General features: G+C 42.5%; 1 protein-coding gene across 1 annotated transcript in view; it reads right to left on the bottom strand.

The window, feature by feature from the left end:
• The window catches only part of RNF17 (ring finger protein 17), a 785,154-nt gene that overhangs the window by 317,095 nt on the left and 453,274 nt on the right, over positions 1-14,785 (bottom strand). Inside the window, 1 exon segment of the mRNA XM_030200280.1 lies at positions 11,448-11,568. Coding sequence (XP_030056140.1) covers positions 11,448-11,568 — 121 coding nt within the window.

Genomic DNA, 14,785 nt, shown 5'->3' with positions numbered 1-14,785 from the left:
AAAAGACTGTCCCTGCTCAATAGAGCTTACAATCTAAATCAGGACAGACAGACAGGACCAATAAGGATAAAGGTAGGACAGACAGAAGGACACATAGGGAAAGGGACTATTGAAGAGAGGAAGACAAGATAAAGGTTACGAGCAAGTGACAAGTTAGGAGTCAAAAGCAGCATCAAACAGGTAGGCCTTTAGCCCGGATTTGAAGGCGGCCAGGGATGGACCCAGACATAACGGCTCAGGAAGCCCATTCCAGGCATAAGGTGCGGCGAGACAAAAGGAACGGAGTCTGGAGTCAGCGATGAAGGAGAAGGGTACAATTAGGAGAGATTTGACTAGTGAACGGAGTTTCTTGGGAAGGAGTGTAGGGAGAGATGAGGGTGGAGAGGTAATGAGGAGCTGCAGAGTGAATGCACTTATAAGTCAATAAGAGGAGCTTGAATTTTATACGGAAACGGATAGGGAGCCAGTGAAGTGACTTCAGGAGAGGGCTGATATGGGCATAATGACTTTAGCGAAATATTAGTCGTGCACCAGAATTTTGAACATATTGAAGAGAGAGGTGGCTGAGTGGAAGACCTGTGAGAAGCAAGTTGCAGTAATCTAAGCGAGAGGTGATGAGAGTGTGGATGAGGGTTCTCATAGCATGTTCAGGAAGGAAAGGGCGAATTTTGGCGATATTATAAAGGAAGAAATGACAGGTTTTAGTAATCTGTTGAATATGTGCAGAGAAGAAGAGGGAGGAGTCAAAGATGACCTCAAGGTTACGAGCAGATGAGACAGGAAGAATGAGCGTGTTGTCGACAGAAATAGAGAATGGGGGAAGGGGAGAGGTTGGTTTAGGTGGGAAGATAAGGAGCTCAGTTTTGGACATATTGAGCTTCAGGTGGCGGTGAGACATCCAGGTAGCAATGTCAGAGAGGCAGGCAGATACCTTGGACTGGATTTATGCCGAGATTTCTGGTGTGGAGAGGTAGATCTGGGAGTCATCAGCATAAAGGTTATACTGAAAACTGTGGGAAGGGAGAGTACCAAGGGAGGAAGTATAGATGGAGAAAAGGAGAGGTCCTAGGTCGTACACCCACTGACAGCGGGATAGAGGAAGAGGAGGATCCACCAGAGGATACACTAAAAGAATGCTGTGAGAGATAAAAAGAAAACTATGAGAGAGCAAAATTCTGAAATCCAAGCGAGGATAGCGTGTCAATGAGTAGGCTGTGATCAAAAGTATCAAAAGCAGCAGAAAGATCGAGAAGGAGGAGGATAGAATAGAGCCCTTTGGATTTAGCCAGGAATAGATCATTGGAGACTTTAGCAAGTGCTGTTTCAGTCGAATGAAGGGAACGAAAGCCTGATTGGAGTGGATCAAGAATAGGTTGAGAAGAAAGAAAGTCGAGGCAGCGATGGTGGACAGCACGTTCTAGTATCTTGGATAAGAAAGGGAGGAGGGAGATGGGGTGATAGTTGGAAGGAGAGGTAGGATCCAGAGAAGGTTTTTTGAGGAGTGGGGTGACTATGGCATGTTTGAAGGCATCAGGGACAGTCGCAGTGGAAAGTGACAGATTGAGGATATGACAGATGAAAGGGGTGACAGCAGGAGAGATAGTGTTGAGTAGATGAGTGGGAATAGGGTCAGTGGAGCAGGAGGTTAGTTTTGAGGATGACAGAAGAAGTAACGTTTCTTCTTCAGTGATTTCGGAAAAGAAAGAAAAGGAGGCAGGGGTAAGAGGGTTGAGAGAGTGGACTAAGGGAAGAAGGGGTAGAGGAGAGCTGGTTGTGAATTCAAGTTTAATCTTGTGAACCTTATCGTGAAAGTAATCAGCCAGAGTCTGGGGAGAAAGTGAAGGGGAATAGGAGGAGAAGGCACTTTGAGGAGAGAGCTTAGCGTGGCAAAGAGACGTCTAGGGTTTGAACCAATAGAGTTAGTCAGTTGGATGTAATAGTCCTGTTTGGCAAGTTGGAGAGCAGATTGGAAGGAGGTCAGCAAGAATTTGAAGTGAATGAAGTCAGCAAGGGCACGAGATTTAAGCCAAAGGCATTCAGCACAGCAGGCACAAGAGAGTAGGTAGCGGATAGTAGGGGTCAGCCAAGGCTGGAGTTTGGTACGTTTAAACGGGACGAGACACGGGAGAAGTGAGAGTGCCCAGAGCAGATGACAATAGTATTATAGGAAGAGACAGCCTCATTGACGAACCTTTGTGCCCTGGGATCTACTCCTGACCATCTAACTATTGTCCCAGATCCCACCTCCAGCCAATCAACTACACAACGCCCTCGCCAATGGAACTTCCCTGCCTCCAACCACTACACAGCGCCCGGAGCAACAGCGTTCTGCGCCCAGGACACCACCCCCGAGCATCTTAACTGTGAGTAACCTACCCAAACTGATACCAAAATGAATACAATCAAAATACTCCTAACAATCTACTCCCTCTCACTGATCCATCTAACATTTTCCATCCCACTTACAGAAAATATCATACCCATCCTACAAAATCACCAAAGGCTGATCAAACACTCCACACTTCACCAAACCGACACCCATCAAATTAAAAGAAGCCTATCTAAATACGGTCAACACCAACAAAATGGAAGGAAAGCCACAACAAACATCACCCAACGAACGACAACTAATAAAAATCCAAACATCATCAAACCTAGCAGCCCCATACCAAAATATCCAAGTGGGTTACATTAATGCTGGGTCCATAGTTAACAAAACAACAAAATCAGACTGGATCAGCTCAGAAAACCTCGATCTTATCTTCATCAATGAAACATGGATCCAAGATCAAAAGAACCCCATTATCCTTGAACTATGCCCTCCAGGCAACAAAATCACTCCCTGGACCAGAACGGGAAAGAGAGGAGGAGGCATAGCAATAATCTATCGAACCCAATTCACCACCGAAACCATCACCGAATCCATAACACCACAACTAGAAATTGCATCATTCAGAATCCATAACAAATCCCTGATCGATCATCTGAACTGCGTCCTATTTTACAGACCTCCCGGTAACTGGAACGAAAGCCAGCCTACCTTCACGGACTTCATCTCAAACACTTGTGTAAACAGCACCAATACATTAATTTTAGGCGACAAATCTGCACCTAGAAGACCCCAACTCCACCAACGCACGTGAATGCAAAGACTTCCTACAGTCCTGGGACCTCAAATGGCCTCACATGCAAGCTACCCACATCAAGGGACACACACTTGATCTCCTATCACACAAACTGTCCACAGATATTAACCTATTAATAAAAGACATCAAATGGACAGAAATACCCTGGACCGACCACTACAAACTGAACCTATCCCTAGACTGCCGGAAGAAGGGACTAAACCATACACCTGCACACACAACCTACACCACGAGGGGGCAAATAGACCCACAAATATTCTGGCAATTGATGACAACGAACGGAAAACAAGCATGGACTCCATACACTACCTCAACCATTGGGAGGAAAGATGCTGAAGCGTACTAAACGAAATAGCACCTTTAAAGACAAGAACATCAAGAAGACAAAACTCAATATCATGGTTCAATGACGAATTAAAAAAACTCAAAACACAATCCAGGAAACTTGAACGAGCATGGAAAAAAACAAAAGATGAACACACACTCAATGCTTGGAAACAAGGACATAGAATATACAAATACGCAATAAGACAAACCAAAAGGTCCTATTACAAAACTAAAATAGGACCGCAGTACAAAGATATGAAGAAACTATTCCAACTCGTAAATACGTTACTAGACACTACCCCCATCACCACAACCAACACAGACATCCCACCTGCAGACAAACTTGCTAACTACTTCAACGAAAAAATATTAAAACTACGCAGGACACTTCCTCAACACAACACAGACATCGAAAACTTCAACAATCTGGACCAAATCCCTGGTAGATGCCCAGCTGACCGTTTCTGGTCAACATTTACTATCCTCACCACTGAATCAGTTACAAAAACGAATCATAGGTTTGCCAACACCCACTGCAAACTGGACATTTGTCCCAGCCACCTACTCAAATCCGCCCCTGACTGTTTCATTACAGACCTCACATCCCACTTAAACCTCATGTTACAACAAGGTCTCTTCCCCGAGGAATATGGCAACATCCTACTTACCCCAATACCAAAAGACGCCAAGAAAAACACAAACGACCTAACTAATTACCGCCCAGTTGCATCTATACCACTAGTAGTCAAGCTGATGGAGAGCCTAGTGACCAAATAGCTTACAGAATACACGTACAAGTTCTCAATACTACATGACTCACAATCAGGGTTCCGCCCCCACCACAGTACAGAAACTGTCCTAGTCATGCTCCTGGCCAAATTCAAGCAAGAAATCGCCACAGATAAAAGTATACTTCTCCTCCAATTTCACATGTCGAGCGCATTCAACATGGAAAACCACAATATACTACTAAGGCTCCTTGGCCACTTCGGGATCGATGGAAATGTACTTAACCGGATAAAGTGTTTTCTAACCACCAGAACTTATCGAGTAAAATCAAACTCAAACATATCACCACCGTGGAAAGCCACCTGTGGAGTACCTCAAGGATCATCATTATCACCAATACTCTTTAACATGATGATGATCCCACTGGCAAAGTCCCTATCCAACCGAGGCCTCAACCCATTCATCTATGCAGATGACGTCACAATCTATATTCCCTTCAGTCAGGACTTGACAGAAATAACCAATGAAATCAATGACGGTCTGAACATCATGAATTCATGGGCAAATTCATTCCAACTGAAACTGAACACTGAAAAAACACACTGCCTCATCCTCTCATCTCAACATAAGTATAAACCCACAACCATAAACACCCTAGAACACACCCTCCCTACCTCAGACAGCCTAAAATTACTCGGCGTCACAATCGACCGCAACCTTACTCGAGAGCCAAGTAAACACCGTAATAAAGAAAATGTTCTACTCAATGAGGAAACTTAAACGAATAAAACCTTTCTTCCCAAGGGAAACCTTTCAAAACCTAATACAATCAATGGTCCTAAGCCATGCAGACTACTGCAACGCTATCTATGCGGGATGTAAAGAACAACTCTCAAAAAAACTCAAGACCGCCCAAAACACAGCTGCCAGGCTGATATTTGGTAAATCACATTTCGAAAGTGCTAAACCCCTCCGAGAAAAGCTGCACCGACTCCCAATTGTTACGATTGTGGCCGTGACCTCTCCCAGACTTACCTTATTCTGGTGGTCAGCTTCTGTGCTGGCTTTTGTTTCTTCTTTCTGTGTTGCTAGAGCTGGCTCTGTGTCTGTGGGCTGGCTGCTCCCAGCATGAGTCTAATTGCTCTGCTATACTGCAGCTGTGGGGGTGAAGCCTGAGTTAGCTCTAGCTCTGTTTCTGTATGCTGTCTGCCTGGGTCTGATAGTGGTGACATCATCAGGCAGGGCCTTGATAAGGAAGTGGTGTTCCTCCCTTCAGGGCCTTTGCAATGTTTGCTTAGTCGTTTGCTTTAGGTCCAGGTCAGTGTTAGTGCAGTGTGCACTTGTGAATTGTGTGTTTAGCTTTCCTGCTTTTCCCTTGTAGCTCCCCTGCTTCCCCTTTTGGTGCTTTAGAAGCACTTCTGTGTTTGGTGTTTCTGTGTTTGGTGCTTTAGAAGCACTTCTGTGTTTGGGGCATTGGAAGCTCTTCTGTGTTTGGTGCTTTAGAAGCACTTATGGCTTCTGTGTTTAGCTTCCCTGTTTTTTCTCTTGTGGCTCCCCTGTCTTCCCTTTTAGTGCTAGGAGCTCTGCTGGTAGTTTGGTGCTTAGGAGCACCATAGTTAGTTTAGGGTTGTAGAGCTGTTGTGGTTGGTGCTTAGGAGAACCTGTGCTAGTTTATGTGTTTAGGTTCCCTGCTCTTTCCCTGTGGCTCCCCTGCTTTTCCTAGTGGTGCTATTGGTAGCACATCTGTTAGTATAGGGCTTAGGAAGTCCTTTTGTTGGTTTATTGTTAGGAACACTTTTGTTACTTTCTGTTTGGAGTTCTTCTGTTGGTTAGGGCTTGGAAGCACTTATGTCAGTTTAGGATTTAGAAGTACTGCTGTTTACAGCTTGCTCTAGTCCTGGTCCCTGTGTCATCCAGTATCCGGTAAGTCCTGCCGGCCACTCGAACCCACAGGCTCAACCCTTGGGGGGCAGTGGCTAAGTGCAGGTGAAGCTGTAGAGAGCAGTCCAGGGTGCTCCAGTCCAGTGTGTTCCGGTCCGGTGTGTTCCAGTCCAGTGTCCTCCAGTCCGGGGGATTCCAGTCCAGTGGTCCAGTCCTGTGTCCTCCAGTCCAGGGGATTCCAGTCCTTGTGTTCCGGTTCGCTGGGCAGTGTCTGCAGTCCCTGCCGGTGTGCTTGCCCAGCGTTGGTTGGTGGGTTTTGCCTGCTGCTGTCACTCCTCGTCAGCAGCCCAAGGGCTCACGTTTGCTCCAGAGCCCGGCCCCGCGGACTCTGAACCTGAGAACCTGACACCAATCAAAGAACGAATCATCTTCAAAATCTGCACCTTTGTCCAAAAAATTATCTACGGCGTAGTCCCAGGATACATGACAGACCTCATAGATCTACCAACCAGAAATAGAAGTGGATCATCACGTTCATACCTAAAATTACCCAAATTGTAAAGGACTAAAATATAAAACAACGTACGCATCCAGCTTCTCCTACGTAAGTGCACAGATATGGAATGAACTCCCAAAAGCTGTAAAAACAATCCACAACCACCTAAACTTCAGAAAATCACTAAAAACCAATCTCTTCAAAAAGGCCTACCCCACCGATCCAACATAACTCCCAACACCCAGCAACACAGCACAACCAATGATCGTAATGGACAATATACAATCTTCATCTCCCTTCAAGGTGCCTGATACACACCTACCTCATTCGACCACTATACAACCTATATTAGTTATCTACCAACTGGTGAACGCCTTTGCGATATTATGTAAGCCAGCCTTTGCAGTATTATGTAAGCCACATTAAGCCTGCAAATAGGTGGGAAAATTTGAGGTATAAATATAATAAATACTTTACTTGTCAATACCACTTGTAGATCTGATCACATCATTTATTGTATTATCTGTCCATGTGATAAGCTGAATGTGGGGCTGACATCTCGACAGCTGTCTATACATCTGGTGGAACACAAGAGCGCTATTAAAACTCAGAAGACTATATCACCTTTAGCAAGTCACTGTGCTGCCCATCAGCATTTGTTTACAACTCTGCATTGTTTAGTACTACAACAGATTAACATATCCAAAAGAGGAAGAGACAGATGATGTATATTATTGCAGAAACAGCAACAATGGATTTTTAGACTCAATACATTGACTCCATGAGATCTTAATGCTAAACTTGAATGGTGTCACTTTTTGATTTTGTTGAACAACTTTATTGGATTGACACTAAAGGTGATTGGTGCCGGTCTAGGTGTCTGACGTCAGGTTTTTATAGGGGCCGCCATTTTTTCCAGGAGTCTCTCTTTGGTTCAGTCAGAGTATGAACGGAGTTGAAGTGAGCAACGATGGGCTAGTGAAAAGTCAAGTTAAACAAAGTCTAAGATTTTTATCTAAGATTTTTCTCTTTATTGCAGATTCATTTTACCATCTGACCCTGATGCAGCTTGACAAAACACTGGCCATGGTCTACCTGCTATAGAAAGCTGAGACTCTACAGCTAAGAATTGCTAGCTGTTATATACTATTACATTTTTTTTAAAGAAGTTGGTAAAGTTATTTTGTTGATATTGTTTTTTTAAGGAGGTTTATTGCCGATGAGAAAGTCTTCCTGCTCTTGTGGCTTTTGACCAGGAGCTTCTTGAGGCTTTTCCTCCTTATTTTTCTTTTTTTGGTTTACAAGTTGCCCACTACTCTGAGTTTTGTTTACACAGAATTTTTTTCTTTTTTTGTAGTTCAACCTTTTTAGAGTCTCCCTCATATATATATATAGTAGTTCATATGCTATTTTGCCATTAGCATTAATGACCTTATAAAGAGAATCTTCTCAACTGTGCTCACTGCTTCAAAAAGGACTGGTTCAAATATTGAGCTGTGTTGCCCCCAGAGATCTCTTTCATAGACTATATATCAATTAAGTGCCTCAGAAATACATGAGCAGAAAAATGACAGCTTTCTTGTAGCATCTCTGTAAGCAATGTAGTAGTGCAATGAAGCAGTTCAGTTAGAAATGAACAATTTCATCTGAAGAGTTCTCCCCCAAAATGCACAGCTGGAGAGAAGTTACTAAGACCAGAGGAACACATTCCTCTTAGTATATTTCTAGAACAGGAAATAGGCTGGTACTCTATTCTATGGTTTCCTGCTGAAGAGCATCATGCACCTCTCAGGCATACAGATCCTTATCAAAATTTACCTTGGTGCTGCAGCCAAAAATAGGACAATGTCCCCCACAGGTTAGATAGATAGCTGCCTTCCCAAGCTCCCTCAGCAGCAGCAGAACATATCAAGGGCTCCTACCAACATTTGGAGGCTCCCGCTAGAGTAAAATAAGCAATCACTATACTCCTATGGTGAAATAGAACACACCATGAAATCTTCTGCAGTTTCTGCTTCCTAGGTAGGGGGGGTGGGGGGTGGAGATAAGATTCCTCTGAAAAATTTCCTTCACTTCACTATGAAAAACTGCATACTCCCCCCACCACAAAAAAATTAGACTGCTTCAATAACTAAATCAGCACCCCCTATTCAACTAAGACTTGTTCCTTCTACTGGATCAGGGAGCTTTAGTCCGGTTTATTCAGAAACTATATGGTCTGCCCTCCTCCATCTACTGGAAATAAAGAAATAGTGAACACATGAGGCTGCACAGTATCCATAATTCTAATGTGTGTCTCCACATCTGACGGCTCATGGGCAGAACACAGAATCTAGTTTGGTCAGGATGCAACAGACTATAGATTTCAACAAACTGACCACAGTGACCAGGAGCCTTTCATTAGGACAAGACAATGTGTGGTGAGCAACTATGCTGTGCGGTAAATGCAAAGCAGATGCTCCACAACTACCCTGCATTTATTGCAAAGGCTTTACAGTTACCACATGTTAACGTTTGCAAGCATGCTATAACTGCAAAACCTACTGCATTTTAGTAAAAGGGTTTCAATTTCAATTTGCTCATTTTTCCAAATCTCAAATATAAAGCATTGGTTCTGATAGAGAACTCTAGGACACACCATAATTTATCTTTGTCCACTGAGAAAGCTTACTATGTAGTCCTATTTGCAATTTATACTTTGGCCAGTACCCAATACATAAAAGGTCATTTGCATGCTATCTCCTCAAGCGTCTCATGAAGAACTTTGTTGAATGTCTTCTGAAAATTCAGATACACTTTCAACTTGATGGATCATCCAAAATGTAACATCTTACATTAGTTAAAGCAAACAAAAAAAAAGACTTCCTTTTACTAAATCCAGTCTGGTGATACCAATTAAGTCACATCTATTCATATGTTTAGAAATCTTGTTTTTCCACAGTTACGTCTACTATTTTGGCAGCCACAAACATCAGCATCAAAAGTTTGTGATGTGCCAGGTTAGTGTTACACCCTTCATGCCTTCAATATCATACTAATAAGATCCTCAATTTCTTTTGTGTGTTCTTTCAGAACTTTGGTATGTATACCAATATTGGTACTTTATTACTTGCTAGTTTGTCAATGTGCTCCTAACATACAAATGTGCTATGATGTGTTTCAGTTGACAAAGCTTTCAGAAGCACTGAAGCTTATTCTTATTTTTAAGAAGTTTGTCTATTCTGTTTTGGAGGGCAAAGCTCCTTGACTACAATGGAAGAGTACACAACCTCCTGACTCCGTATTTAGATCAGCTTTTACCACTATCTGTTGAAGTCCTGGAATCACATTTTCTCTAGTTTTCTACCATTTGAGTGGGTGAAGAACCTATTCCATCACTGCTATATGGCAACTCAGAGGCTGAGTGAACTCTTCTCACAGGAACTTGAGTACACTGGAGTTAACACATGCTCAGGTGTGCACATCATAGCTACTATTAAGTCTGACAACAATGTGAGTTAATAAGATGAGGCATCGGTCTTTCTTCTCAAACTTCAGATGATTCCTATCAATGCATTTTCTAGTATGTTTTCCAACTTTCTATCTAGTAAGTTCCAATACACTGGAGTTGCTGCTGCAATTATACAGTTTTGGACAGGTTTTGAAAATGGCTAATCATCACCCACTCAAAACTGTAATCAGTAAAATGTTAACTATGTGATGTAAAATACACAAATAAAAGAAATAGATTTTACACAACCTCTTGATAGACCAGCCCTCCTGACATTCATCTCTGTGAAAAAAAACCCTTTTACCCTTTTCCTTTAGATCCCATGCATGTATATTTCTACAGAGAAGTTTGTGTCTCTTCAGATACATCTATAAAAGCTGTAGTTGCAGAAGCTATTTAAAGGTAACTGACACAGGAGGCACACCCCACATAGGATCCATCTTGGACAATGTTACATTAGCAGCACAGCGTAACCACACAGTTCTATGACTTGAATTGTGTGGCGGAGGCTAGCAGAACGGAATTACATTGTACCTTGAGTGAATTCTTTCAAAAAGATGGTAAATAAATCCTAATAAATAAATGTATCTTTCCTTAAAAGCGTGCACAAATTGAAGTACAATAATAAAATACATACTAAACATGAAAACAACTGGTGTGAAGCATCATCTAAAGAGCCTTTTAGCCACCACTTATGGAGGTCAATATTTCCCAACCCTTTCCAGGGGGCAGACTTATCTAGCTGGGTTTTCCAATATGAATTCAATACAATTGCATACACAGAAGGCTGTTTTCTGCCAAATATTGCATACCATGTGAAATAAAGACAGATACGTGGGTTTTTTTTTAATTCACTTGAAATTAGAAAAAGCATTGTAATATTTAAATACAAGAATTGTAAACCTTAAACATAATTCCATAAGAAAAATGTAAGAGCAAGACAACGAGGATAAAACTAATCTCTTTGTGAAAAAAAATATACTTTTGACAGGCAGTAATGTGGATGATTTCATACTCTAAACACAATAGTTTTCAATGTAAGAATGAAAAATCAAAAGTTGTGAACAACCAAAATTTGAAAATTCAATCTATAAAAGGACCAGAATTGAAATGCTTCAGGGCATGGAGATGATGGACAGGGCGAGAGTGGGATAGAGCAAGAAGAAAAGATCAGAGTATGATCTATATGTGAAGTAGAATTATAGATCCAAGTGGTTTTATTTTATGCTGAGTTTCCCAATTTTTTGGCCTGTTCATGCTAATGTACACTGTGGTTCTGCAGTGTTTTTGCAATGATTTAATGTTTATGTAATGTATGCTGTTCTTGATTCCAAATAAGAACATTAATAAAAAAACTGAAATGTACACAAATACTTACTAACAACTGTACATATCATTTGTCTATCGTAGGTCATCTCTCGAAATTTCTCAATCGTTTCTATGTTCCATTCGGTTTCACTTTTAAGAGGTTCAATGTAAGCAAGTTTGCACCAAATACCCTATAAAACCAAAAAGGTGTTTGTTTATTTTTTTAAATAAAGAAGCTTCTTCCTGTTTTAGGCTCAACTCAAACATGGTATAGGAATAAAATTATATTCAATGCCCTTAAATCCTAAACACTGTTTTTTTTTTTTTTAACATATAACAAAGTCTGGCCTTGATTATCAGCAAAGATGTGCACTACAGTCAGACAGTGCTAGGTGGCTTTCTACTGATGTAGTAGTGTGATTATGCCATGCGGAAATAGGAGCTTCAGCTTTTGTTCCGGCTGGAATCTCCCTGTGGAATGCACTATCTGGTCAGCTTCAACACTGTGGTAGTTTTACACAGTTTACAAAACCAACATCTGAAGACACAATTGTTTGTGACTGATTGCATACAGATTTGTTTTTATTTGACTGTGGAGCATTATGAGGTTATTGCTATTTAATATTGTGTATACGTTTGGTTTGTTTTATTATGAATGTATTTTATGGAAACCACTTAGCTATAAGTGGTATATACATTTTTAAAATAAATAAATGCCTATATTAAATCTACAACCCAAAAACTTTATATTTGACAACTTGCCTGGGAAAATGTAAACAATATTAGTGTTTCACGCTAGTACAGTTTAGTGCGTAGATACAGAACTGTCAAGAATAATTTTCATATATTTTAAATATATGTACACTACAGAATCTACAATATAAATGCACTGAAACTAAGGAAAAAGTGATGCATCTAATTAATTCAAAGTTCATATTCTTCTCTGAAATAAAAGCATACCCTATTTAAACTCAGAATAGAAAATTTTAATATTCTAGAGATTATACATTTGGCAGAGATTCTGCAATTCATAATTAGAGACTCCATTTTGAAATACTTTAAGTCCATTCCTATTCAAGTGTCAAAATATCCAACCAATCAAACCAACACTAGCAGTAGGAAACCATGTCCCATATATCAATTAAATATCAAGTAATGCCTAACATTTGAAACATGCTAACAGTCTTAGGGAATGCTCTCACTTTAAAGATTTTTTTTTAAACTCATGGAGGACTGAATACAGAAAACTTACATTATGGGATCAGTACCAATGCAGGTCAAGTTTGCTCATTTTTCAGAAAACTTCCTTCCAACTGACAGCAATGGAGAGAATCAGTGAGGAGATTCCCTTACACCAGTGGTTCCCAAACCTCGTCCTGGAGGCACCCCAGCCAGTTAGGCTTTCACAATATGAATATTACAGAGAGTTCCATGCACTGCCTCCACTGTATGCAAATCTTTCATGAATATTGTTTATGCTTATAGTGGAATCTGTTAAGGCCTCCTCTGACAGCCTAGTATCAGTGAGGACCGTGATTATGTGGGAATTATTTCTCTGATATATCTACGTACCATAAGAAATATACAATTTGGAAGTATAGGGCAAATAAGGTTTTTCTACCTCCTCACACCCACCCCAGATATGATGGACCAACCACCCCAAAGGTAAGGGGTGATAGCAAGGACAGAAGCTATTTTCCTTCCAAAGGGATAGAGCGAATGCTACATACCTGTAGAAGGTATTCTCCGAGGACAGCAGGCTGATTGTTCTCACTGATGGGTGACGTCCCCGGCAGCCCCTCCAATCGGAATCTTCACTAGCAAAGGCCTTTGCTAGTCCTCGCGCGCCGTGCATGCGCGGCCGTCTTCCCGCCCGAAACCGGCTTGTGCCGGCCAGTCTCATATGTAGCAAAACCAAGACAAGGGAAGACACAACTCCAAGGGGAGGCGGGCGGGTTTGTGAGAACAATCAGCCTGCCGTCCTCGGAGAATACCTTCTACAGGTATGTAGCATTCGCTTTCTCCGAGGACAAGCAGGCTGCTTGTTCTCACTGATGGGGTATCCCTAGCCCCCAGGCTCACTCAAAACAACAACCATGGTCAATTGGGCCTCGCAACGGCGAGGACATAACTGAGATTGACCTAAAAAATTTACCAACTAACTGAGAGTGCAGCCTGGAACAGAACAAACAGGGCCCTCGGGGGGTGGAGTTGGATCCTAAAGCCCAAACAGGTTCTGAAGAACTGACTGCCCGAACCGACTGTCGCGTCGGGTATCCTGCTGCAGGCAGTAATGAGATGTGAATGTGTGGACAGATGACCACGTCGCAGCTTTGCAAATTTCTTCAATGGAGGCTGACTTCAAGTGGGCTACCGACGCTGCCATGGCTCTAACATTATGAGCCGTGACATGACCCTCAAGAGTCAGCCCAGCCTGGGCGTAAGTGAAGGAAATGCAATCTGCTAGCCAATTGGATATGGTGCGTTTCCCCACAGCCACTCCCCTCCTATTGGGATCAAAAGAAACAAACAATTGGGCGGACTGTCTGTTGGGCTGTGTCCGCTCCAGGTAGAAGGCCAATGCTCTCTTGCAGTCCAATGTGTGCAGCTGACATTCAGCAGGGCAGGAATGAGGACGGGGAAAGAATGTTGGCAAGACAATTGACTGGTTCAGATGGAACTCCGACACGACCTTTGGCAAGAACTTAGGGTGAGTGCGGAGGACTACTCTGTTATGATGAAATTTGGTGTAAGGGGCCTGGGCTACCAGGGCCTGAAGCTCACTGACTCTACGAGCTGAAGTAACTGCCATCAAGAAAATGACCTTCCAGGTCAAGTACTTCAGATGGCAGGAATTCAGTGGCTCAAAAGGAGGTTTCATCAGCTGGGTGAGAACGACATTGAGATCCCATGACACTGTAGGAGGCTTGACAGGGGGCTTTGACAAAAGCAAACCTCTCATGAAGCGAACAACTAAAGGCTGTCCTGAGATCGGCTTACCTTCCACACGGTAATGGTATGCACTGATTGCACTAAGGTGAACCCTTACAGAGTTGGTCTTGAGACCAGACTCAGACAAGTGCAGAAGGTATTCAAGCAGGGTCTGTGTAGGACAAGAGCGAGGATCTAGGGCCTTGCTGTCACACCAGACGGCAAACCTCCTCCACAGAAAGAAGTAACTCCTCTTGGTGGAATCTTTCCTGGAAGCAAGCAAGATACGGGAGACACCCTCTGACAGACCCAAAGAGGCAAAGTCTACGCTCTCAACATCCAGGCCGTGAGAGCCAGGGACCGGAGGTTGGGATGCAGAAGCGCCCCTTCGTCCTGTGTGATGAGGGTCGGAAAACACTCCAATCTCCACGGTTCTTCGGAGGACAACTCCAGAAGAAGAGGGAACCAGATCTGACG

Source organism: Microcaecilia unicolor, chromosome 4 (assembly GCF_901765095.1).
Source record: "Microcaecilia unicolor chromosome 4, aMicUni1.1, whole genome shotgun sequence".
NCBI classification, from domain to species: domain Eukaryota; kingdom Metazoa; phylum Chordata; class Amphibia; order Gymnophiona; family Siphonopidae; genus Microcaecilia; species Microcaecilia unicolor.
This window is presented reverse-complemented; position numbering and strand designations above follow the sequence as displayed.